At 38.0% G+C, this 27,874-nt stretch overlaps 1 protein-coding gene across 1 annotated transcript in view; it reads left to right on the forward strand.

The window, feature by feature from the left end:
• Positions 1-27,347, forward strand: part of SLC22A24 (solute carrier family 22 member 24) — a 72,151-nt gene extending 44,804 nt beyond the window's left edge. The window contains exons 5-10 of the mRNA XM_054439166.1: positions 1,925-2,048; positions 10,072-10,187; positions 22,702-22,916; positions 24,491-24,599; positions 25,034-25,237; positions 26,156-27,347. Coding sequence (XP_054295141.1) covers positions 1,925-2,048; positions 10,072-10,187; positions 22,702-22,916; positions 24,491-24,599; positions 25,034-25,237; positions 26,156-26,216 — 829 coding nt within the window. The 3' untranslated portion in view covers positions 26,217-27,347. The remainder of the gene's footprint in view (positions 1-1,924; positions 2,049-10,071; positions 10,188-22,701; positions 22,917-24,490; positions 24,600-25,033; positions 25,238-26,155) is intronic.
• The last annotated feature ends 527 nt before the right edge of the window (positions 27,348-27,874 follow it).

Below are 27,874 nucleotides of genomic sequence, written 5' to 3' on the forward strand. Positions count from 1 at the left end.
CACCGCATGTTCTCACTCATAGGTGGGAATTGAACAATGAGAACACATGGACACAGGAACGGGAACATCACACACCGGGGACTATTGTGGGGTGGGGGAAGGGGGAGGGATAGCATTAGGAGATATACCTAATGCTAAATGATGATTTAATGGGTGCAGCATATCAGCATGGCACATGTATACATATGTAACAAACCTGCACGTTGTGCACATGTACCTTAAAACTTCAAATATAATAAAATTTTTTAAAAAAGAAAAAAAAATTCAGTTTTAAAAGGGAAACAGTACATAAATGTTTGAAAAATTTGTAGCCTGATGATGTGATAGAAAAGAAAAACCCTGCAGCCTGATGATGTGATAGAAGAGAAAATTCAAGTCTGCTGCAGAAACTTGCATAAGTAATGAGGAGCCAAAGGCTAATCACCAAGAAAATGAGGAAAATGTCTCCAGGGCATGTCAGAGACCTTTGGGCAGCCCCTCCCATCATAGGCCTATTTACCTAGGAGAAAAAAATGATTTAGTGGGCCAGGCCAAGGGACCCCCTGCTGTGTGCATCCTAGGGGCATGTGTCCTGAGTCCTAGCCACTGTAGCCATGGCCAAAAAGTGCCAAGAGACAACTTCGGCTGTGGCTTCAGAGGATGCAAGCCCCAAGCCTTGGCAGCTTCCACATGGTATTGAGCCTGCAGGTGCACAGAAGTTAAAAATTGAGGTTTGGCAACCTCCACCTAGATTTTAGAGAATGTATGGAAATGCTTAGATGTCCAGGAAAAAGTTTTCTGTGGGGCGGGGCCCTCATGCAGAACCTCTGCTAGGGCAGTGCAGAAGGGAAATGTGGGCCAGAGCTCCCACAGAGAGTCCCCACTGGTGCACTGCTGAGTGGAGCTGTGAGAAGAGGGCCACTGTCCTCCAGATCCCCAAACTGTAGATCCACCAACAGCTTGCACCATTTGCCTGGAAAAGCCACAGACACTCAATGCCAGACTGCAAAAGCAGCCAATAGAGGGGCTGCACCGTGTCCAAGCCACAGTGGCAGAGCTGCCAAAGACCATGGGAATCCACCTCTTGCATCAGCATGACCTGGATTTGAGATATGGAATCAAAGAACATCATTTGGAGCTTAATATTTGACTGCCCTGCTGGATTTTGAACTTGCATGGGGCCTGTAGCCCCTTCATTTTGGTCAAATTCTCCTATTTGGAACAAGTGTATTTACCCACTGCTATACCCCCATTGTATCTAGGAAGTAACTAACTTGCTTTTGATTTTACAGGCTCATAGGCAGAAGGGACTTGCGTTGTCTCAGAAGAGACTTTGGACTGTGGACTTTTGAGCTAATGCTGAAAAAATTAAGACTTTGGGGGACTGTTGGGAAGGCATAATTGGTTTTGAAACATGGGGACATGAGATTTTGGAGGGGCCAGGGCAGAATGATCTGGTTTAGGGAGGAACCCAGGGGGCGATAATTGAATCATAGGGGTGGTTTCCCCCATACCATTATTATGGTAGTGAATAAGTCTCATGAGATCTGATGATTTTATAAAGGTTTCCCCTTTTGCTTCTCTTACCTGCCACCATGTAAGACATGCCACCATGACTCTGAGGCCTCCCCAGCCATGTGGAACTATGAGTTCATTAAACCTTTCTTTCTTTGTAAGTTACCCAGTCTCAGGTATGTCTTTATCAGCAGTGTGAAAATGGACTAATACACTCATGGTTCTGTATAATCACTTTAACAAACACTTATTGATGGCCAGATACATCCTTCACCCTAGGAGTCCAGCAGAGGAGACCAATTTGGTCAGAAATGACCCTACTATAATTTATAATGTCTGTATTAAATCAAAGGGGAAAGGAATTTCATGTTAAAGGTTAAGTGCCAAATAAGTAATTATTTACTATACCTATGTTGTCTTCTTTCATCAGGAAGATGGTGGAGTCTGCTCGGTGGCTGATTATCAACAATCAGCTAGATGAGGGCTTAAAGGAGCTTAGAAGAGTTGCACACACAAATGGAAAAAAGAATACTGAAGAGACACTGACCGCTGAGGTGATCTGGAAAGGGGAAATGATTGCTGTGATTAAATGAAAACATGACCTCACAATCACGCTAGTCTAGGTTCCTGAAGTGACAGAATTAGACTTCTGTGAGTGGAGTCTTACATCTCTGTCCTGATAAAATATATATATCTTTCCTTTTGTCAATGATTTGGATATAGATATTGAAATATACTGGCAGAAGTGGATATAATTGTTTAATTAAATTGATTGGGAAGTTTTCATGCTCTTACCCTAGACATATAGGGGAAAGTAATCAAAACACAATTTATTTCTCACTATTTTACTGACTCATGGTCCCCTCTGGGGAAAATAAGAAAGCCAATAAATAAATTATAATTAATCATACAGAAGATAGATTTAAATGTGATTTTGACCCTTTATGTATTTATTCAATAATTCAATAAATATCCCATTGAGCACCAAATATAAGTCAAATAAAGTTCTACACAATGTGGATACAGCAGTAAAATAGATAAAAGACCTTTTTGGCATTTACATTGTCTTCATCAGAGGGTACTAATATTGTGTGTGCCAGATAAACAGCTGAGAATTTTTCTGTTTTTGAAGTTTTTCTTCTCATGACTGGAATCCAGGGCCTGACATGGCTCATTCAAGCACTCTTTCACTCATTCCTTTAAAAATGCTTATTGCCTACCAGGGTGTAACAGGGTGTTGTTAGATGTTGATAAGAGAATAAGTTAGAGTCTCTGACCTCAAAGAACTTAAATTTTACTATGGGACACAAAAATTAAGAGATCATTATAATATAGAATAGGTGCTATCATATGGTTATATGCAGAGCATTTTTGAGAAAACACAGAGGAAGTATCCACTTTAGCCTTAATAGGTCAGAAAAGGATTAGGAGTTAGCTGGTAAAAAGGAAGACAAATAGCATTTCAGGGATAAAATGAACTGGTTGGTATAAGCAAAACTAATAAATACATGTCAGTCCTGAAAGAGAGCAAATGCCCTGTAGAAGAACACGTTAGTAAAGGAAAACACAAAGGTTCTAGCCTCTGGCCCCAAATGATTTCATCCCTCTGATATGCTAAGTAAATTGACACATGTACAATGTCTGGAAAATTATTATTTCATTATAGCATATGCTCAAAGTCCAGAATTTCAATTAAGTTCGAGTGTGGACAAGGCTACTTATATGTTGTTCTCTAACTATAGGACCTTTGTGTTTGTATTAACTGACCTGTGAAACTAAAGACACAAGACATCTGTCTCCAACACATCCAACATACAATAATGATAGCAGCATGGAATAACTACTGTAGATATTCCTGATCAAAATGGGAGAGACGTGAGGTACAAGGAGTTCAGAGCAATTATGAAGTGCAGCCAGGCAAATGTTAGAAGTTCCTTGATTAGGTCTCAAGGCATGGAAATGAAAGCAATTTGGCTCTCTGCTACAATCTCTTCCCTCTTGGATACAATTTATGAGTTTTCTTTCCTCTCATGAAAAAGAACATGTTTGCAGCTGAATGGTACTCTTATTCAGCCTTTCACCAGCAACATTTGTGGGGCTACACAGCCTTTTTCATTTTGTACTGTCTCTATCCCACGCTATCACGTATGCAGTGTTTTTTCCATTAAAGATTTCTCAAAAACATTGCAGATCACCTGTCAACCCATTGGGGTTTATTTTTATTAGACAAAAGTCACAGCAACAAACATCTTTGAGATAAGCTCTATTCCACCTATGGCTCCTGCTGAGATGGTTGAGAGACCAATGCATCTAAGTATCCTAGAGGCTGTATTTTTTTTATTGAGAGACAAATTTTTAATCTCTTTAGAGGGCCCCTTGTTTCTGAATAATACACTGACTCTTTTATCTTTCTGGGATCTTAAGAAACCATCTCTAGGCCGTGTTTTCATTACAGTATTCCAAAGCCATTTCTTTTTTCTTTATTTTAATTATTATGGGTACATAGTAGTTATAAATATTTATGGGGTATGTGAAATATTTTGCTACAAGCATACAATGCATAATAATCACATCAGAGTAAATGGGGTATCTATGATCTCAAGCAGTTATCCTTTCTTCATGTTACAAACAATTCAATTATTCTATTTTAGTCATTTTTAAATGTACAATATGTTATTGTTCACTTTAGTCACACTGTTGTACTATCAAACACTTGACCTTATTCGTTTTATCTAACTATATTTTCGTACCCACTAACCAACCTTATTCCCCCTCCACAACTACCCTTTCTTGTCCCTGCTAACCATCCTTCTACTCTTTATCTCCATGAATTCAATTGTTTTAATTTTTAGCTCCCACAAATGTTCCTGAGAACATGAAAAGTTCATCTTTCTGTGTCCGGCTTATTTCACTTAACATAATGACCTCCAGTTTCATCCATGTTGCTGCAAATGACAGAATCTCATTCTTTTTATGGCTGAATAGTACTCCATGTATACGTATCACCTTTTCTTTATCAGTTTATTTGTAGATGGACACTTAGGTTGCCTCCATATCTTGGCTATTGTGAATGTTGCTGCAATAAACATGAAGTGCAGATATCTCTTCAAATATTGATTTCATTTCCTTTGAATAAAAACCAAGTAGTAACATTGCTGGATCATATGGAAGTCCTGGGCTTTTTGAATCTTTTTACCTTATAGCAGTGATCCATATAAAGCTAACACTTATGCTTTATTTCTAATTTGATATTAATAACTGAATATCAGCATTAATTTAATACTTACCTAGTGTAATATTATATACAATTTTTGAATAGCAGCATTAATTCTTGCCTAGTGTAATATTATATGCAATTTTTGAAGAGCAGCATTAATTTAATAAACACTTACCTAGTGTAATTTAAAAAAATAAAAAACAAGTAGTAACATTGCTGGATCATATGGTAGTTCTATCTTCAGTTTTTTGAGGAACCTCCAAAATATTCTCCATAGTGATTGTACTAATTTACATTCCCTCCAACTGTGTATGAGGGTTGAGCTCCTTATATATTCTGGTTATTAATCCCTTGTCAGACGAGTAGTTTGCAAATATTTTCTCCCATTCTGCAGGCTGTCTCTTTACCTTGTTGATTATATCTTTTACTGTGCAGAAGCTTTTTAACATCATGTGATTCCATTTGTCCAGTTTAACTTTGTCTGCCTGTGCTTGTGCTTGGCATATTACTCAAGAAATCTTTGCCCAGACCAATGACTTGGAGAGTTTCCCCAGTGCTTTCTTATAGTAGATGTATAGTTTGTGATCTTAGATTTAAGCATTTAATCCATTTTGATTTGATTTTTTATATGGTGAGAGTTTAGTTTCATTCTCCTGCAAATGGATATCCAGTTTTCTCAGCACCATTTATTGAAGAAACTGTCTTTTCCCTAAAGTATGTTCTTAGCACCTTTGTCAAAAATCAGTTCACTGTAGATGTAGGGATTTAATTCTGGCTTCTCTACTCCATTCCATTGGTCTGTGTCTTTATGCCAGTACCATGCTGTTTTGGTAGTTACAGCTCTGTAGTATAATTTAGAGCCAGGTAACATGATTCCTCCAGTTTTATTCTTTTTACTCAGAGTAGCTTTGACTATTCTAAGTCATTTGTGGTTCCATTAAAACATTAAGATTATTTTTTCTATTTCTGTGAAGAATATCATTGGTACATTGCATTGTATCTGTAGAATGCTTTGGGTAGTATGGACATTTTAACAATATTGATTAATCCAATCCATGAACATGGAATATATTTTCATTTTTTGTGTGTTCTCTTTGATTTCTTGCATCAATACTTTATAGTTTTCATTGTAGAGCTCTTTCACTTCTTTGATTAAAAATTATTCCTAGGTATTTTATTTGTACCTATTACAAATGGTATTACTTTATTAATTTATTTTTCAGATTGTTCACTGTTGTCATATAGAAATGCCACTTATTTTTTATGTTGATTTTTTATCTTGCAACTTTATTAAATTTGTTCATCAGCTCATAGTCTTTTGTGGAGTGTTGGCTTTTCCAAATATAAGCTTATATCATTTGTAAACAAAGATAATTTAACTTCTTCCTTTCCAATTTGGATGCCGTTTATATCTGCCTCTTGTCTGATTGCTCTAGCTAGGATTTCCAGTACTATGTTGAATAACAGCAGTGAAAATGAGCATCCTTGTCTTTTTCTGAATTTTAGGGATAAGACTTTTAGTTTTTATCCATTTACTGTGGTACTATCTGTGTGTCTATCATATCTGGCTTTTATTATATTGGGGTATGTTCCTTCCATACCCAGATTTTTTTGGGTTTTTATCATGAAGGGAAGTTGAATTTTATCAAATGCTTTTTCAGCATCGACTGAAATGATTATGCAGTTTTTGTCCTTTATTCTGTTGATAGGATTTATCACATTGGTTGAATTGCATATGTCAAACCATCCTTGCATTCCTGGTCATAAATTCTGCCTGGCCATGAAAAATAATCTTCTTCACGTGTCATTGAAATTGGCTTGCTAGTATTTCATTGAGGATTCCTGTATCAATATTCCTCAGGGATGTTAACCTGTAGTTTTCTTTTTTATCTGTCTCTGTCTGGTTTGGGTATCAGAGTAATACTGGCCTCATAGAATGGGTTTGAAAGTATTTTCTCCTCCCATATTTTTTCAGAATAGTTTGAGTAGGATTAGTACTAGTTCTTTAAATGTTTGGTAAGACCAGCAATTTGGAAGGCTGAGGCAGAAGAATTTCTTGAGTCCAGGAGTTCAAGACCAGCCTAGGCAACATAGACCCCATCTCTACAAAAAAAGAATCTTAAAAATTAGCCAGGTGTGGTGGTACAGACTGTGGTCCCAGCTACTCAGGGGGCTGAGATGGGACAATCACCTCAGCCTGGAAGGTTGAGGCTGCTATAAGCCATGAAAGCATCACTGCACTCCAGCCTGGACAAAACAGTGATACAGCATCTCAAAAAAATTTTAAATATAAATAAAAACCAATAAATATTTGTTAACATGCATCAGCGAAGTCATCAGTTCCTGTGCTTATTTTGCTGGGAGACTTTGTATTGTGGCTTCAATGTCATTACTTCTTATTGGTCTGTTCATGTTTTGAATTTCTTCATGGTTCAATCTTGATAAGTTGCACGTGACTAGGAATTTATTCATTTTTTCTAGCTTTTATAATGTATTGGCATACTGTTGCTCATACCAGCCTTTAATAACCCTTTGAATTTCTGCAGTATTGGTTGTAATGTCATCTTTTTCATTTCTGATTTTATTTGAGTCTTCTCTCTTTTTTCTTAGTCAGCGTAAAAGTTTGTCAATTTTGTTTATCTTTTCAAAAGCCAACTTTTGTTCATTTTTTGTACTGTTTTCTCTCAATTTCATTTCTTTCTCCTCTGAACTTTATTACTTCTACTATTTTGGGGGTTTGGTTTGCCCTTGTTTTTCTAATTCTGTAAGACACATCATTAGATTGTTTTATTTGTTTGCTTGCTTGCTTGCTTGTTTTTTTGAGATGGAGTCTTGCTCTGTCACCCAGGCTGGAGGGCAGTGGTGTAATCTTGGCTTACTGCAACCTTCAGCTCCCACGTTCAAGTGATTCTCCTCCCTCAGCCACCCAAGTAGCAAGGTGGCATGTGCCACCATGCCTGGCTAATTTTTGCATTTTTAGTAAAGACAGGTTTTCACCACGTTGGCCAAGCTGCTCTTACACTCCTGACCTCAAGTGAACCACCCACTTTGGCTTCCCAAGGGCTGAGATTATAGGCGTGAGCCACTATGCGTGCCAATATTTGAAGTTTTTATACATTTTGGATGTAGGCACTAATTGCTATAAATTTGCAATTAGTACCACTTTCTCTCTGTCCCATAGGTTTTGGTATGTTGTGTGTCCACTTTCATTTGGTTCAAGATAGTTTTAATTTCTGTCTTCATTTATTCATTAACCCACTAGTCATTCAGGAACATATTGTTTAATGTCCATGTGTCTGTATAGTTTCTAAAGTTCCTCTTGTTACTGAATTCTAGTTTTATTCCATTGTGGTAACAGATGATGCTTGATATTATTTCCATTTTTTAAACTTTTTAAATTATACTTTAAGTTCTGAAATACATGTGTAGAACGTGCAGGTTTGTTACATAGGTATACATGTGGCATGGTGGTTTGCTGCATCCATCAACCCATCATCTAGGTTTTAAGCTTCACATGCATTAGGTATTTGTCCTAATGCTTTCCCTCTTTTTGCCCCCATCCCCCGACAGGCCCTGGTGTGTGATGTTCCCCTCCTTGTGTCCATGTGTTCTCACTGTTCAGCTCCCACTTATGAGTGAAAACTTGTGGTGTTTGGATTTCTGCTCCTGTGTTAGTTTGCCGAGAATGATGGTTTCGAGTTTCATCCATGTAGGGACATGGATGAAGGACATGAACTCATTCTTTTTTATGGCAGCATAGTATTCCATGGCATATATGTGCCCCGTTTTCTTTATCCAGTCTATCATTGATGGACATTTGGGTTGGTTCCAAGTCTTTGCTATTGTGAACAGTGCCACAATAAACATATGTGTCTTTATAGTAGAATGGTTTATAATCCTTTGGGTATATACCCAGTAATGGGATGGCAGGGTCAAATGGTATTTCTGGTTCTAGATCCTTGAGGAGTTGCCACACGATCTTCCACAATAATTGAACTAATTTACACTCCCACAGTGTAAAAGCATTCCTATTTCTCCTCATCCTCTCCAGCATCTGTTGTTTCCTAACTTTTTAATGATCACCATTCTAACTGGCATAAGATGGCATCTTATTGTGGTTTTGATTTGCATTTCTCTAATGACCAGTGATGATGAGCTTTTTTTGTGTGTTTGTTGGCTGCATAAATATCTTCTTTTGAGAAATGTCTGTTCATATACTTCACCCACTTTTTGATGGGGTTGTTTTTTTTTTTTCGTAAATTTGTTTAAGTTCCTTGTAGATTCTGGATATTAGCCCTTTGTCAGATGGATACATTGCAAAAGTTTTCTCCCATTTTGTAGGTTGCCTGCTCACTATGATGATAGTTTCTTGTGCTGTGCACAGCCTGAAATATTTACTTACTGGAGCTGTATGTAAAAGTCTCCCATATCCTGCACTAAATCATAAATGTAAGAAATGAATATTATTTTTAAAAATAATGTGTCTACTCCTATGCTAAATACATTTTATATTTACATGTATGACTTCAGATAATTATTAGATAATCCCTATGAAAGAAGTGCTAAATTCATTTTCTAAATGATAAGAAAACTAAGCACCTGAGATAAGTAATATATCAAGTGGCAGGGCTGAAATTCCAAGCCAGATTTGTGCAAGCCTAAAACCGTCTCCTTTCCAACCACTATATTTCACTTCTTCAAGTATCTGACTTAGGCAAAAATCACACCCCATCAACATATCCCCAACTTTTTCCCTGCCTTCATTTCTGTGCACTCCACTCAAGAGGGGACCCAGCAATCCCATTACTGGGTATACACCCAAAGGATTATAAATCATTCTACTGTAAAGACACATGCACACATATGTTTATTGCAGCACTGTTCAAATAGCAAAGACTTGCCTGGAATATCTAGAGAATAATTGCTCAGAAGCTAATCATAAAGTGGACCCAGCTTTCAAGAAAGCTATTGACTTATAAAAATAAACAGCTTCTTTCATAACAAGGGAAGGACAAGTATTTCATGCCCAGTGGATAAGAAAGCTTTAACATTTAAACAAATACCATTTCATTGCCTCCAATTTATAATGCAAATATTTTTGTTAACGCTTTTACCTATCACTGGCTCAGTGTTTAAACTGGCTTTATTCCTATATAATTCGTCTGAGTTCCCATTTCTTCCTACACCTTTTGTAACACTTCACACATGAGATGAATTATTTAATGCTCATATTCCCCACTAGAAAGAAATTTCCTTGAGGATAGTTAACAATATGTCTATCTTGTTCTCTAGTACTTACCACTATGCCTGACACATTATTGACATCTCACAAATGCTTGTTGTTATTTTTGTTGCTGAAGATTGTGAGATCCACCATGAAGAAGGAGTTGGATGCAGTCCAAATTAAAACATCAGTTTTTTCCCTGTTCCATGCACCCAAATTGCGAATGAGAGTCTTCGGCCTGTGCTTTGTGAGGTAAGTTTCATTTGGTGATGATTAACATTAAAATATTGGAGATACAAAACTGTTTCTTCTTTCAAAAGATTAGCAGCAGCATTTGGAGGACATTTAATATATAAGAGAAGAGAAAATCATATACAAATGTATGCCTCTAAGTGCCATTTTTAGATAGCCTAATATTATGACAGGACAGTGTGACCTAACTACATAGTTAAAACTTACCAGCATCATATTCCAGCACAAAGTTTATCACTGGATATTATGGTGATAGTAAGTTTTACCATAAAACATAGTTTAATTTTTTGATTTTCTTTTTATTCACTAAAGAAGTTACATCAAGTGGCTATCTAGATCAATTTTGCAAATCTGTAAAACTATGTAACCACCACCCAGACAAGCTCATTTTCAGCATCCTGAATCATGTCTCATGTCTCTTTCACCCTAGTTAATACTTCTCCAAAACCACCAACTGTACTTACTGCTATCCCTGCAGATTACATTTGCTGGTTCTTGAATTTAATATTAATGGAATCGTGCTATCTGTGTACCTTTAAATATGTGAAATTTATTCATTTTATCTTCATAACAGTAGTTTGGTCTTTTAATTGTAGGTCATTTTCTCTTATATGAATATTCCATAAGTTATCTCTCTATTCTGGTGTTCATGGGTTTTGGATTTTTTTCCACTTGTGGGCTATTATGAATTCCTGGGTTTAAGGCACATGTATATTTGGCTATAGAGAACTACCAATCAATATTCCAAAGTGGATATGCAAATGTGCACTTCAACTGGCTAGCCATATGTAGAAAGCTGAAACTAGATCCCTTCCTTACACCTTACACAAAAATTAATTCAAGATGGATTAAAGACTTAAATCTTAGACCTAAAACCATAAAAATCCTAGAAGAAAACCTAGGCAATACCATTCAGGACATAGGCATGGGCAAGAACTTCATGTCTAAAACACCAAAAGCAATGACAACAAAAGCCAAAATTGACAAATGGGATCTCATTAAACTAAAGAGCTTCTGCACAGCAAAAGAAACTACCATCAGAGTGAACAGGCAACCTACAGAATGGGAGAAAAATTTTGCAATCTACTCATCTGACAAAGGGCTAATATCCAGAATCTACAATGAACTCAAACAAATTTACAAGAAAAAAACAAACAACCCCATCAAAAAGTGGGCGAAGGACATGAACAGACACTTCTCAAAAGAAGACATTTATGCAGCCAAAAAACACAGGAAAAAACGCTCATCATCACTGGCCATCAGAGAAATGCAAATCAAAACCACAATGAGATACCATCTCACACCAGTTAGAATGGTGATCATTAAAAAGTCAGGAAACAACAGGTGCTGGAGAGGATGTGGAGAAATAGGAACACTTTTACACTGTTGGTGGGACTGTAAACTAGCTCAACCATTGTGGAAGTCAGTGTGGCAATTCCTCAGGGATCTAGAACTAGAAATACCATTTGACCAGGCATCCCATTACTGGGTATATACCCAAAGGATTATAAATCATGCTGCTGTAAAGACACATGCACACGTATTCGCAATAGCAAAGACTTGCAACCACCCTAAATGTCTAACAACGATAGACTGGATTAAGGAAATGTGGCACATATACACCATGGAATACTATGCAGCCATAAAAAATGATGAGTTCATGTCCTTTGTAGGGACATGGATGAAATTGGAAACCATCATTCTCAGCAAACTATCACAAGGACAAAAAACCAAACATTGCATGTTCTCACTCATAGGTGGGAATTGAACAATGAGAACACATGGACATAGGAAGGGGCACATCACACTGTGGGGACTGTTGTGGGGTCGGGGAAGGGGGGAGGGATAGCATTAGGAGATATACCTAATGCTAAATGATGAGTTAATGGGTGCAGCACACCAACATGGCACATGTATACATATGTAACAAACCTGCACATTGTGCACATGTACCCTACATCTTAAAGTAATAATAATAAAATTTAAAAAAAATACAGGAAAAAAAAGATTTTGGTTGTTCCATATTTTGCCAATATGACTTATTCTGAAATCTTTTAAGTTCATAATTCCAATGACTGCATATAGTATCACATTGTAAATTTAATTTGCATTTTATTTTTTTAACTTACATTTTAAGTTCAAGGGCACATGTACAGGTTTGTAATATAGGTAAACTCGTGTCACAGGAGTTTGTTGTACAGATTATTTTATCACCCAGGTATTGAGCCTAATACCCATTAGTTATTTTTCCTGATCCTCTCCCTCCTCCCACCTTCCCCCATTAAGTAGGCCCAATGTCTATTGTTCCCCTCTATGTGATCATGTGTTCTCATCATTTAACTCCCACTTGTAAATAAAAATATGCAGGATTTTGTTTTCTATTTCTACATTAGTTTGCTAAGGATAATAACCTCCAGCCCTACCCATGTTCCTGCAAAGGACATCATTCCATTCCTTTTTATGGCTGCATAGTATTCCATGATGTATATGTGCCACATTTTCTTTATCTAGTCTATTATTGATGGGTCTTTGAGTTGGTTCCAAGACTTTACTATTGTAAATAGTGCTGCAATAAACATACGTGTGCGTGTGTTTTTATGGTAGAATGATTTATAATCCTTTGGGTATATACCCAGCAATGGGATTGCTGGGTCAAATAATATTTCTGGTTCTAGATCTTTGAGGAATCACCACACTACTCTCTTCCACAATGGTTGAACTAATTTACACTCCACAAACAGTGTAAAAGTGTTTCTATTTCTCCACAGCCTCTCCAGCATCTGTTGTTTCCTGACTTTTTAATGAGCACCATTCTAACTGGCATGGGATGGTATCTCATTGTGATTTTGACTTGCATTTCTCTAATGACCATGATGATGAGCTTTTTTTCATGTTTGTGGCCACATAAATGTCTTCTTTTGAGAAGTGTCTGCTCATGTCCTTCGCCCATTTTTTGATGGGGTTGTTTTTTTCTTGTAAATTTGTTTAAGGTTCTTGTAGATTCTGGATATTCGCCTTTTGTCAGATGGGTAGCTTGCAAAAATTTTCTCTCATTCTGTAGGTTGCCTGTTCACTCTGATGATAGTTTATTTTGCTGTGCAGAAGTTCTTTAGTTTAATTAGATCCCATTTGTCAATTTTGACTTTTGTTGCCATTGCTTTTTGTGTTTTAGTCATGAAGTATTTGCCCATGCCTATGTCCTGAATGGCACTGCCTAGCTTTTCTTACAGAGTTTTTATGGTTTGGGGGTTTTACATTTAAGTTTTTAATCCATCTTGAGTTAATTTTTATATAAGGTGTAGGAAAGGGGTCCAGTTTCTGTTTTCTGCATAAAGATAGCCAGTTTTCCCAGCACATTAATTAAATAAGGATTCTTTTCCCCATTGCTTGTTTATGTCAGGTTTGTCAAAGATCAGATGGTTGTAGATGTGTGGTGTTATTTCTGAGGTCTCTGTTCTGTTCCATATATATATATATATCAGTACCATGCTGTTTTGGTTACTGTAGCCTTATAGTACAGTACGAAGTCAGGTAACATGATGCCTCCAGCTTTATTCTCTTTCCTTAGGATTTTCTTGGCTATACAGGGTCCTTTTTGATCCATTGGAAATTTGAACTAGTTTTTTCTAATTCTACAAAGAAAGTCACTAGTAGCTTCATAGGAATAGCATTGAATCTATAAATTACTTTGGGCAGTATGGCCATTTTCACTATATTGATTATTCCCATCCATGAACATGGAATTTTTTTCCATTTGTTTGTGTCCTCTCTTATTCCTTGAGCACTGGTCTGTAGTTCTTCTTGAAGAGGGCCCTCATGTCCCTTGTAAGTTGTATTCCTAGGCATTTTATTCTGTTTGTAGCAATTGTGAATGGGAGTTCACTCAGGATTTGGCTCTGTGCTGGTCTATTGTTGGTGTATAGGAATGCTTGTGATTTTTGCACATTGATTTTGTATCCTGAGACTTTGCTGAAGTTGCTTATCAGCTTAAGGAGTTTTGGGGCTAAGACAATGGGGTTTTCTAAATATACAATCATGTCATCTGCAAACAGAGACAATTTGACTTCCTCTCTTTCTATTTAAATGCCTTTATTTATTTCTCATGCCTGATTGCCTTGGCCAGAACTTCCAATACTATGTTGAATCGGAGTGGTGAGAGAGGGTATCTTTGTCTTGTGCCAGTTTTCAAAGGAAATGCTTCCAGCTTTTGCCTATTTAGAATGATATTGGCTATGGGTTTGTCATAAATAGCTCTTATTATTTTGAGATATGTTCCATCAATACCTAGTTTATTGAGAGTTTTTAGCATGAAAGCGTGTTGAATTTTAACAAAGGCCTTTTCTGCATCTATTGAGATAATCATGTGGTTTTTGTCATTGGTTCTGTTTATGTGATGGATTACGTTTATTGTTTTGTGTATATTGAACTAGGCTTGCATCCCAGGGATAAAGCTGACTTGATCGTGGTGGATAAGCTCTTTTATGTGCTGCTGAATTCAGTTTGACAGTATTTTATTGAGGATTTTCTCATCGATGTTCACCAGGGATATTGGCCTGAAATTTTCTTTTTTTGTTGTTGTGTCTCTGCCAGCTTTTGGTATCAGAAAGATGCTGGCCTCATAAAATGAGTTAGGAAGAAGTCCCTCTTCCTCTATTGTTTGGAATAGTTTCAGAAGGAATGGTACCATCTCCTCTTTGTACCTCTGGTAGACTTCGGCTGTGAATCTCTGGTCCTTGCCTTTTTTTGGTTGGTAGGCTATTACTTACTGCCTCAATTTCAGAACATGTTATCATCCTACTCAGGGATTCAGCTTCTTCCTAGGTTCATCTTGGGAGGGTGTATGTGTCCAGAAATTTATTCATTTCTTCTAGATTTTCCAGTTTATTTGCATAGAGGTGTTTATAGTATTCTTTGATGGTAGTTTGCATTTCTGTGGGATCAGTGGTGATATCTCTTTTTCTCTATTTTCTTCTTTATTAATCTAGCTAGTGGTCCATCTATTTTGTTAATCTTTTCAAAAAATCAGCTCCTGGATTCATTAATTTTTTTGAAGGGTTTTTCATGTCTCTATCTCCTTCAACTCTGCTATGATCTTATTTCTTGTTTCTTCTGCTAGCTTTTCAATTTGTTTGTTCTTGCATCTCTAGTTCTTCTAATTGTGATATTAGAGTGTTAATTTTAGATCTTTCCAGCTTTCTGTGGTAGGCATTCAGTGCTACAAAATTTATTTCTTAACACTGGTTTACCTGTGTCCCAGAGATTCTGGTACTTTGGGTCTTTGTTCTCATTGGTTTCAAATAACTTCTTTTTTTTTAAGATAGCTATTATTTATTTATTTTTTTATTTATTTATTGTACTTTAAGTTCTGGGGCAAAGAACTTCATTTCTGCCTTAATTTCATTATTTACCCAATAGTCATTCAGGCACAGGTTGTTCAATTTCCACATAGTTGTGTGGTTTTGAGTGAGTTTCTTAATCCTGAGTTCTAATTTGATTGCACTGTGGTCTGAGAGACTGTCATGATTTCCGTTCTTTTGCATTTGCTGAGGAATATTTTACTTCCAATTATGTGGTCAATTTTAGAATACATGCCATGTGGCACTAAGAATGTATATTCTCTTGATTTGGGGTGGAGAGTTCTGTAGATGTCTATTAGGTCCGCTTGGTTCAGAGCTGAGTTCAAGTCCTGAATATCCTTGTTAATTCTCTGTCTTGTTGCTCTGTCTAATATTGACAGTGGTGTGTTAAAGTCTCCCACTATTATTGTGTGGGAGTCTAAGTCTCTTTGTAGGTCTCTAAGAACTTGTTTTATGAATCTGGGTATTCCTTCATTGGGTGCATATATATTTAGGACAGTTAGCTCTTCTTGTCGCATTGATCCCTTTACCATTATGTAATGCCATTCTTTTTTTTTTTTTTTTTTTTTTTCAGACAGAGTCTCACTCTGTCGCCCAGGCTGGAGTGCAGTGGCCCGATCTCAGCTCACTGCAAGCTCCGCCTCCTGGGTTCACGCCATTCTTCTGCCTCAGCCTCCCGAGTAGCTGGGACTACACCATGCCCAGCTAATTTTTTGTATTTTTAATAGAGACGGGATTTCACCGTGTTAGCCAGGATTGTCTCGATCTCCTGATCTTGTGATCCGCCTGCCTGGGCCTCCCAAAGTGCTGGGATTACAGGTGTGAGTCACCGCGCCCGGCCTCATTCTTTGTCTTTTTTTATCTTCGTTGGCTTAAAGTCTGTTTTATCAGAGACTAAGATTGCAACTCCTGCTTTTTTTGCTTGCCATTTTCCTGATAAATCTTCCTCCATCCCTTTATTTTAAGCCTATGTGTGTCTTTGCACATTAGATGAGTCTTGACTCTTTATCCAATTTGTCATTCTGTGTCTTTTAATTGAGGCATTTAGCCCATTTACATTTAAGGTTAATATTGTTATGTGTGAATTTGATCCTATCATCATGATGCTAGCTGGTTATTTTGCCCATTAGTTGATGCAGTTTCTTCATAGTGTTATTGCTATGTATATTTTGCTGTGTTTTAGCAGTGGCTGGTACCAGTATTTCCTTTCCATATTTAGTGCTTCCTTCAGGTGCTCTCATAAGGCAGGCCTGGTGGTGACAAAATCCCTCAGTATTTGCTTGTCTGGAAAGGGTTTTGTTTTTCCTTCACTTATGAAACTTAATTTGGTTGGATATCAAATTCTGGGTTGAAAATTCTTTTCTTTAAGAATGTTGAATATTGGCCCCCACTCTCTTCTGGCTTGTAGGCTTTCTGCAGAGTGATCCACTTTTAGTCTGATGGGGTTCCCTTTGTAGGTAACCTGACCTTTCTGGCTGCCCTTAACATTTTTTCCTTTGTTTCAATCTTGGAGAATCTGACAATTATGTGTCTTGGGGTTTGCTCTTCTCGAGAAGTATCTTAGTGGTGTTCTCTGTATTTCCTGAATTTGAATGTTGGCCTGTCTTGCTAGGTTGGGGAAGTTCTCCTGGATAATATCCTGAAGAGTGTTTTCCAGTTTGGTTCCATTCTGCCCATCACTTTCAGGGACACCAATTTATCGTAGGTTGTGTCTTTTCACGTAGTCTCATGTTTCTTGGAGGCTTTGTTCATTCCTTTTCATTCTTTTTTCTCTAATCTTTTCTTCACACCTTATTTCAGTAAGATGATCTTCATTCTCTGATATCCTTTATTCTGCTTGATCAATCTGGCTATATTATTTGTATGTGCTTCATGAAGTTCTCATGCTGTGTTTTTCAGCTCCATCAGGTAATTTATATTTTTCTCTAAACTGGTCATTCTAGTTAGCAGTTCCTGCAACCTTTTATCAAGGTTCTTATCTTCCTTGCCTTGGGTTAGAATATGCTCCTTTAGCTCAGAGGAGTTATTACCCACCTTCTGAAGTCTACTTTTGTCAATTCATCAGTCTCATTCTCTGCCCAGTTTTGTGCCCTTGCTGGAGAGGAGTTGCAATCATTGGAGAGAAGAGGCATTCTGGTTTTTGCAATTTTCAGCATTTTTGCACTGATTTTTCCTCATCTTCTTGGATTTATCTACCTTTGATTGTTGAGGCTGATGACCTTTAGATAGTAGGGTTTTTGTGTGGAGTCCTTTATGTTGATGTTGATGTTGTAGCTTTCTGTTTGTTACTTTTCCTTCTAACAGTCAGGTCCCTCTTCAGCAGGTCTGCTGCAGTTTGTTTGAGGTCCACTCCAGACCCTTTTCACCTGGGTATCACCAGTGGAGGCTGCAGAACAGCAAAGATTGCTGCCTGCTTCTTCCTCTGGAAGCTTCATCCCAGAGGGGCACCAGCCTGATGCCAACTGGAGCTCTCCTGTATGAGGTGTCTGTTGACCCCTGTCGAGAGGTCTCTCCCCATCAGGAGGCGTGGGGGTCAGGGACCTACTTGAGGAGGCAATCTGTCCCTTAGCAGAGCTGGTGCGCTCTATTGGGAGAATCCCTCTTGTCAGGATCAGCTGCGCTCTTCAGAGCTGGCAGGCAGGAATGACTAAATTTGCTGAAGCTGCGCCCACAGCCGCCCCTTCCCCCAGGTGTTCTCTCCCAGGGAAATGAGGATTTTGCCTGTAAACCTCTTACTGGGGCTGTTACCTTTCCTTCAGATATGCTCTGCCCGGTGAGGAGAAATCTAGAGAAGTAGTCTTGCCACAGCCACTTTACCATGCCCAGCCCAGACCTCCTATCCTCCTTAGCACTGTCAGGGGAAAACTGCCTACTAAAGCCTCAGGAATGGCACACACCCCTCCCCCGACCAAGCTCCATCGTCCCAGGCAGGCTTCAGACTACTGCACTGGCAGCAAGAATTTCAAGCCAGTGGTTCTTAGCTTGCTGGGCTCCATGGGAGTGGGACTCACTGAGCGAGACCACTTGGCTCCATGGCCTCAGCCCCTTTTCCAGGGGAGGGGAGTAAATTGTTCTGTCTTGCTAGGGTTCCAGGCACCACCAGAATATGAAAAAATACTCCTGCAGCTAGCCCAGTGTTTGCCCAAACAGCCACCTAGTTTTGTGCTTGAAGCCCAGGGCCCTGGTGCTATAGGCACATGAGGGAATCTCCTGATCTGCAGATTGCAAAAACTGTGGGAAAAGCGTAGTAACCCAGCCATGTAGCACAGTCCCTCATGGCTTCCCTTGGTTGAAGGAGGGAGGTCCCTAGCTCCTTGCACTTCCCGGGTGAGGTGACGCCCCACCCTGCTTCTGCCTGCCCTCTGTGGGTTGCAATCACTGCCTAACCAGTCCCAATTAGATAACCTGGGTATCTTAGTTGAAAATGCAGAAATCATCTGCCATCTGCATTGGTCTCATTGGGAGCTGTTCTCACTTGGCCATCTTGGCCCCTCCCTGATTTCTACTCTTATTTTTATTATTTATTTGCTTCTACTTACTTGGGTTTCTCTCTCTCTCTGTGTGTGTGTGTGTGTGTGTGTGTGTGTGTGTGTGTGTGCGCCCTCCAGGCAGAAAAGCTTAATTCATTGTTTTTTTTTTGCAAACTTTCATTTTTCCTAATAAATGCACAGAACTACAAAGGAACTATAAAGTTCCCTGTTAGCATTGTCAAACCTGCATCCCATATTTTTTAACAAATTTTATTGTGTATGTTTAAGGTATACACTATGATGTTATGAGAGATGTATATAGTAAAATGGCTATTATAGTGAGACAAATTAGCATATTCATAATCTCACATACTCATTTCCATATATTTTGAGACGTTGTATTTTTATTCTAAATTAGTCCAAAATAATTTCTAATTCATGATTTGGATCCGCTTTGATCCAATGGTTTTGGATAAATGTTGTGCTTAGTTTCCAAATACCTGGGGACCTTCAAGTTATTGTCTATTTTGGTAAAAATTCAATATAAAATTTTTTAACTTTTTTAGGCTCAAGGGTACATGAGCAGGTTTGTTATATAGGTAAACTCATTTCACAGCAGTTTGTTGTACAGATTATTTTTGTTGTTCTCTTCTTTGTGTCTATATGTACTCAATATTTAGTTCCCACTCATGAGTGAGAACATGTGGTATTTGGTTTTCTGTTTCTGTGTTAGTTCACTTAGGATAATGGCCTCTAGCTATATCTATGTTGCTGCAAAGGACAGGATCTTCTTCCTCTTTATGGCTGCATAGTATTCCATGGTGTATGTGTACCACATTTCCTTTATCCAGTCTACCATTGATGGGCATTTAGGTTGATTCTAGATCTTTACTATTATGAATATGCTGTGATGAACACAGAAATACATGCATCTTTATAGTGGAATGATTTATATTCCTTTGGGTGTATATCCAACAATGGGATTGCTGGGTCAAATGGTAATTCTGTTTTAAATTCCTTGAGGAATCACCATACTGCTTTCCATGAATGGCTGAACTAATTTACATTCCCACCAGCGGTGTGTAAGCATTCTCTTATCTCTCCATCCTCACCAGTATCTGTTATTTTTTGACCATTTAGTAATAGCCATTCTGACTGGTGTGAGATTGGATCTCCTTGTAAAGAAGTTTCTATATCATGGATTAGGAGAGTGACAACCAGACTGCTTTCAGGCACTAAAGACTAGAGTCCCTGATAGTGCTAATATGATAGCCACAAAAGAAAATACATGCATTCTGCTCATATATGTTTGCAGGGAGAATAATCATTGGTTTTGGAAGGATTATGATAATTATTTTGTTATTATCATTACCATCATCATCATCATTGTCACCATTCATCGTCATGACCTCCTGATGTCTATGGAAAATATAAAATGTGCGAAGGCACTGGGCTATGTGTTAAGGATACAGAGGCATTAAGATCTAAACTCTGCATTCAAGGAACTTAAATTATTGCTTTTTGTTTCTTTATTTGTTCATCTGTTTGTATTTTCTTTTCCTCTCCAAAAATTATCATTTCAGTCAAAAAATGGAACTATGCAAATTGATTTCATGCCTCAGATGAAAACCTGCTGTCAAAGCAAATTACAAAATCAAGGACTCCCTTCACTTAGCCTAATTCTGTTTATATTTTTTAATGTACTATTGATTATTTAAGGCATACATGATAGTAAACTTGTAACTATAATTTAAAAACACCTCATTACTCACATTAAGAAAGACAATCAGATCAAGATAATTGAGGCCTTCTGTATAACCTCCGTGGGCATATTTCCATCCATTTTTTCCAGGTTTTTTGTTTTATCATCCCCAAGCCTTTCATTATACCTTGCTACATTGGTATTTATCGCTAAGTAATATGCAGTATTCTTTCATAATTATAACATTTATAGAAATTTTATTATACCTATGAATTTTTCTAAAATGTTAATTTTTTCCTCAAATTTCATCTGCAAGTTTTATCAAAATAATTCATGTCAAATAATGAGAAAGCACAGGGCCTAATCATGAAAACAGAAAATCATCATCTTCACCTAATCCCTTCTTAGCTTTCTCTTAAACCTGCTCTGTGTTTCTTTCCCTATCCCTGATGAAATCTCTGACAAGCCACATAACACATACTCTCCTCCTCAGTAATAAAAAAGAATCCCATTCTCTCACTCACAAGAATAGCCTCATCTTAGTAATACATATATTTCAGCCACATATGAAAATTAAACCTCAGATATTCATTCCGAGTTAGAGATTCTCTGTTTCTGCAGTTCAAGCTGACTTTGGTGGTTGATATGGTAAAAAGGGTAAGAAGATATTGTTGACTTTTTCTCTACATAAATGTGTTATGCTTCCTCTCCACTTGTATAATCTTTGAGCCAGGTTTCTACATTCTACATACCTAGAGAGGAGGGAATAAAGCAAAGGTCGGGCATTGGTAACTGTTGGATGCTGGGTATGGTGGATGATCAAATCAGACTCCTTTCCCGGGGTGCCTTTATGTAAATTCCTTGAAGGCCTCCATTGTAACCATTTGGCATTCACTCCATTTCTTGTGATGCAAGAAATGCATTTTCCTCTGACTCCTGCATACATTTTCTCTCTAGGCCCTGCTAATCAATTTGGCTTTGCATTGCCTTATTGCTGGTCACCTTCCCCACCCCAACACTTTTTTCTCCTTTCCTCTTTCCACACAGGGATTAAAATGATTCCATACAAGCTCTCTCTTTCAGAGCCTATACAACCTGTGAGCAAATACAGGCATCCCTACCTTATTTTACTGGAAGTATATTTAGCTGCCAGCCCCTTTATCTCAATTCTGATGATTTAATAACCCATTACTTGTAGCTCTTAGACTGCTTACAAATGTCAGGCCACCACACTCAAATCCAGGAAACACATGGAAAGCTCTTGCCTACAGTGCCCTTGCAGGCTCACTAAGGTAAGGTAAAGAAGGTTAGATATTCATTCAGAGTTAGAGATTCTCTGTTTCTGTAGTTCAAGCTGACCTTGGTGGTTGATATGGTAAGAAGGGTAAGAAGATATTGTGGACTTTTTCTCTATGTAAATGTGTTATGCTTCCTCTCCACTTGTATAATCTGTGGGCCAGATTATACAAGTAAGTATTACCCCCATTCTCCAGGGATTACTAAGACTAAGGTAAAGAAGGTCTCTGAACGGGAGCAGAGAAGTTTGACTCACACAATGCTGAACTGCTGCAAAGAAACTATTCCCCTAATTTCCCCCCTACCCATGTCCAGTCATTTATATCATCCAGTTGACTGATGAATTCAGATTTCACATTACTTTTTCTACATGGGTAGGTTTTTAACTTTCATTGATAATATGTATGTTTGCTATCTCTTTTCTTCAGGACCCAGTAAAAATTATGACAATGAAGAGCCCATTTTAACATCATGTTCCACAATTATTTTATGTTATTTTAAGATCATTGTCTGAAAAAGAAATAGTCTATAAAACAGAATGATCCCTTTTTTAAAAGGAAAAACATTGACCATTTGCCAATTGGGTCAATATTATAATCATTTGTAGGACTTACCTTCAAAATCTTAGAAAATGTTTCCTAGGCTTTGAATCTTTTTGAATATGTCTTTGTCCTTTTTATTCACTTCAGATTCGCAATCACTGTACCCTTTTATGGCCTGATACTCAACTTGCAGCACTGGGGGAGCAATGTCTCCCTGTTCCAGGTTCTCTGTGGAGCTGTCACACTCACAGCCAGATGTGTTTCCCTTTTGACACTGAATCATATGGGTCGTCGAATAAGCCAGATGTTGTTCACGTTCCCGGTGGGACTTTTCATTCTGGTCAACACCTTTTTGCCCCAAGGTGAGAGAGACAGGAGCTTCAGGAAAGAAAGTAGTTACCCCCATTCTCCAGGGATTACCTTGGTCTTTTATGCCTGGTGCCAAAAGAACGGCATTGCCCTTGACAGCCAAAAGATTCCCTGAAGTTAATATGAGGGTTTGGAACTGATTCTGACAACATGTTGTTTTCAGCACTTGGGCTCTTACTCAACCAATGTCAGCCATGATGGTTCAGACACAGGGTTGTCTTCATCACAGCCAAGATGAATCTGGACATGGGATCCAATTACACCTAATGGTTTCTTTAGAAGAGTAACTAAGCACATGCTTTTTGGCTAATCACCCTTTTATAGCAATTGTGAAGGGGCTAGGCCTTGCAACTGTATGCCAAAGTGGGCACACAATGCCCTCACTGCCTCTGTCTAGGACACTTTCTAATTTTTAAGGTCTCTCTAACTTGTCCATATCCTCTTCCCTGTATGTTCACTTTTGAGTTCTATATTATCTCACCATAAATGCAACACTTTTTTAGAAAAGGCTTCTTGACTTTGCTGAAATAAAAATTCCTTGTCTTCAACCATAAATGAAGTGTACAGTTGGAACAAGAAACATGTCTCATCTTAATATCTCTTTATTTGTTTTATAATCCACCCCTAAACAAGGAATAGATTAAGAAGCTGACCCAGCCTCTCTTAAAATCCACTTTCCTAAGTTAAATTAATAGAATGACCTTCTGTAATGATTATGGGAACATTAGTGGTCACTATATTCCACTTATCTCCCAGAGCAGGAACATATTTTGCAGGATTCCCAGACTGGTGGGCTCCATGCCTCCTGCTGGTGTAAGTTTTCTGCCTTATAGGAGAGCCTTCTCCACTGTTTTAAAATCCTATTTCGATATTTTTATTGATGAAAAAGTACCATTTTGAATCTTCAGTGTCAATGGTTCCCAGTGTGACATTACTTATTTCCAAATAGGAGTTAGGTTTTATAATGTTAGGTTTTATAATCCTGAATTATTCAGAGCTTGTGTCTCTCCACACTGTCCACTCCCAAATAAACCCAGTCCTTTTCTTACTATATCGTAGAATATCTGTCCCATATCAAAAATTGTTCCCACACTCTTAGCTCTAAACTGCTCAAGACGTGGCTCACAAACTCCTCAGATATTATCTATATATAGTTCTGTGCCCCACTGGAGGTGCACAGAAAATATTACACAGAAAAAAATAAAACAAATATTGTTCTAATAGAATATAGTTCTGTGCCCCCACTGGAAGTACACAGAAAATATTACACAGAATAAATAAAACAAATATTTCCTGCTGGTCCCTACCCCCACCTTAATTGGCAATACTCAAATGTGCAGAAAGAGTTGAAGATTGAGATTGAGATCCTTTATTCAATGTTTAACCCCTGCCATTTTACAGTCTATATTTCTCAGCCTCGCAACCATTCCCCAATCTCTGGCATTTTGCAGTTTGTCTACCACATATTTCACACTTGCAAAGTCCTCCATTAGAATCTTTTTACAGTTATTTGGGGGTTGACAAGTTTCTTCAGGCAAGATTTTCTGATTCTCACTGTTCTCTCTAGAAATGCAGATCCTGCGTGTGGTTTTAGCAACTTTGGGAATTGGTAGTGTTTCTGCTGCTAGCAACAGTGCTTCTGTCCACCACAATGAGCTCGTCCCCACCATATTGAGGTACAAGAGCTAAAGACCATCTGGTTTCAAAACAGAAATTTCTGAACTTATTGATATTCATTGTGAATGAAAGACTGACACTGTTTAGGTGCCAGATGAATTAATTGTAAGAGAAATGAACAAAGCAACTGAGAGCCATATATGTGTTATTATTATCAAATTATTAAAGCTGTGGGTTATTGCTACAGGTTAATTAATGCTATGGGTATCTCTATTTTAGTAATTATGAAACTAAGGTTAAGAGCAATTACCAACATTATACTATCAAATAGGTAGAAACCAACAGAGGTAAATGTCACAATTAAGGGCTTGCCGTCAAAGCCCATGTGTTTAGTAACTCTGCTGTACTGGCCCCCAAAAAGAAATAATGATGATAAAGAGCTTACGTGTACAGATTCATACAAGATTTTTTGTATTGTTATTTGCACCCTAAGGTCAACAATTGCAGGAATCAATGCAGTGTCCGGTAGGACTGGGGCAGCACTGGCTCCTCTGTTGATGACCTTAATGGCATATTCTCCCCACCTGCCCTGGATTTCCTATGGAGTCTTCCCCATCCTTGCTGTCCCTGTTATCCTCCTCCTTCCAGAAACCAGGGATCTACCTCTTCCTAACACCATCCAGGATGTGGAAAATGAGTGAGTAAACCCTCTAGCTGTCACGTGAGTGGAGAGTGGCTATGTGCTGTAGCTCTTTAATGAGAAAGGTCAACAACGATTTGGGGCCCTCTGTCCTTCATGTAGGCTCAGACCTAGGACTTTTCTATTTGTCACCATGTCCTTTAGTTCAGTAGCAGCCTACCCTATCCACAATGGAGTCAGACCCTTGAGGCTCTCTATGTCACACAGACCATTTCACACCAGAAGGTTCAGTGGTGAAAAGATCCAAATTAGCTTATTATGAGTGGCACATACTTTCTGCCCTTGTGGGAAACCCACACTCCTGTTGTTTTTTCACAAATCTGCTAAGACTCAAATGCCTCATTCTCATCCCCTGGTTTTATCACACATTGGCCCAATGAGTGCCTGATATGTGGTGGGAAAGGGAATGAGATTGCCTCATACCTAATTATTGCTTCAGTCAAAGAATCATGGGACTACAGCATAGAGCAAAATCTCCTTTGCAAAAATAACGATGTACCTGAAGGAAATGGATCTTGTTGGGATGCCTCTGAGATTTAGTCAAATTTATTGCCATGGGCAACAGAAATTTTGAGGAGACAAAATTAAGAAAAGAAAGCAGGATTTTAAATGATGAAAAATAAGACAATAGCTTTAAAATTTCAATTCTCCCTTTGATTTTCTAAAGATGTCATTGGTCTGAGATCCAAAGAGACAGTGGTGAGAGTATCAATATTCAACAATGCCTTCCCAGGAATGCCCAGGTATCAGGGCCTTTTCCAACACAATAGTATCAATATCTAGAGAATCTTGGATTACAGTGCTGGTGGGTAGAGGGCAGCTTGTCCTCAAGCACACAGTATATATATGCTTAATCTATATCTTATTTATTTTTTGTTTCTTGATCTTGTTTTTGTTTGCATTTCTATTTCTCAGCAGAAAAGATTCAAGAAACGTAAAGCAGGAAGATACTTGCATGAAAGTAACACAGTTTTAAGAGATTCCCAAGACCTGATCCAAAGAAGAGCAAAATGGGTGGGAGGAATCAAGATTATGCCTTTATATCTGCAAAACTAGCCAAAAATATAATGTGCAGACAGGTGCCATTTATAATTATGGTACTACATGTATCAGTAATTCCAAAATACCTTATAAGTTTAAGTGATTCCATGAAATAATGATTTGCTTCTGGGAAGAAGTTGCACAGCTAGTTTCAAATTCATCCCAAAATCACTAACAGCCAAGATGATTCAGGAAAAAGAGTATCATGGAGTGACGATCAGGCTGACTCATATATGGTAAAGCACATGCTGGACTTTTTATAAAACTATAATCAACAAAACAGTAATAGCAAATGCATTATAATTTGTTTGCACTAACACACCGTAATGACTCTAGAAACATGCCCAAGTATATTTAGAATCTTCAAAAAAAATCATGAAAATGCATATTATGAGTAAACTATGCATGGAGTTCAAATTTTTGTGCCAAAATAAATTTGTACTAATTTTTTATAACATGGCTGAACAGGATATATTTTGAAGCACTAAGAAGGATAAGATGTTTGTTTGAAAAAAGCTGTTATCCAAGGAACATGAATTCTGCTGAAACAGAAGCAAGAACAAACATCAAATTTATGGTGAAACTTAGGTGGAAGAATGGTGAAATCATTGAGACTTTACAAAAAGTTTATTGGGACAATGCTCCAGAGAAATTAGTAGTTTACAAATGGATAATGCATTTTAAAAAGAGATGAGACAATGTTGCAGATGAATTCCTTGGCAGCAGAACATCCACATCAATTTGCAAGGAAAAAAAATTTATCTTGTTGGTTTCTGACATGGTTTGGCTGTGTCCCCACCCAAATCTCATCTTGAATTGTAGCTCCCATAATTCCCATGTGTTGTGGAAGGGACCCAGTGGGAGATAATTAAATCATGGGGTCAGTTTCCCTCATACTGTTCTTGTGGTAGTAAGTCTCACAAGATCTGACGGTTTTATAACAGGTTTCCCTTTTCACTCGGTTCTCATTCTCTTCTTGCCTGCTGCGACGTAAGACATGACTTTGCTCCTCTTTCACCTTCTGCCATAATTGTGAGACCTTCCCAGCCATGTGGAACTGTGAATCCATTAAACCTCTTTCCTTTATAAATTACCCAGTCTCAGGTATGTCTTTATTAGCAGCGTGAGAAAGGACTAATACAGTGCTCTAACTGAAGAGGCCAATGATTAACAGCAGAAGCAATAGCTGACACCACAGACATATCCGTTGGTTCAGGTTACACAATTCTGACTGAAAAATTAAAGCAGATCAAACTTTACACTCAATAGGTGCCAAAACCATTTCACCCAGATCAGCTGCAGACAAGAGCAGAGCCTTCAATGGAAATTTTAAATGAGATCAAGATCCTGAAACATTTATTTGAAGAACTGTAGCAGGAGATGAAACATGGCTTTACCAGTATGATCCTGAAGACAAAGCATAATCAAAGCAATGGCTATCAAGAGGTGGAAGTGGTCCAGTCAAAGCAAAAGCAGATCAGTCAAACGTGAAAGTCATGGTAACAGGTTTTTTGTTTGTTTGTTTTTCGTTTTGGTTTGTTTGTTTGTTTGGAGATGGAGTCTCCTTCTGTCACCCAGGCTGGAGTACAATGG

The sequence above is a fragment of the Pongo pygmaeus genome, chromosome 9 (assembly GCF_028885625.2).
Source record: "Pongo pygmaeus isolate AG05252 chromosome 9, NHGRI_mPonPyg2-v2.0_pri, whole genome shotgun sequence".
NCBI classification, from domain to species: domain Eukaryota; kingdom Metazoa; phylum Chordata; class Mammalia; order Primates; family Hominidae; genus Pongo; species Pongo pygmaeus.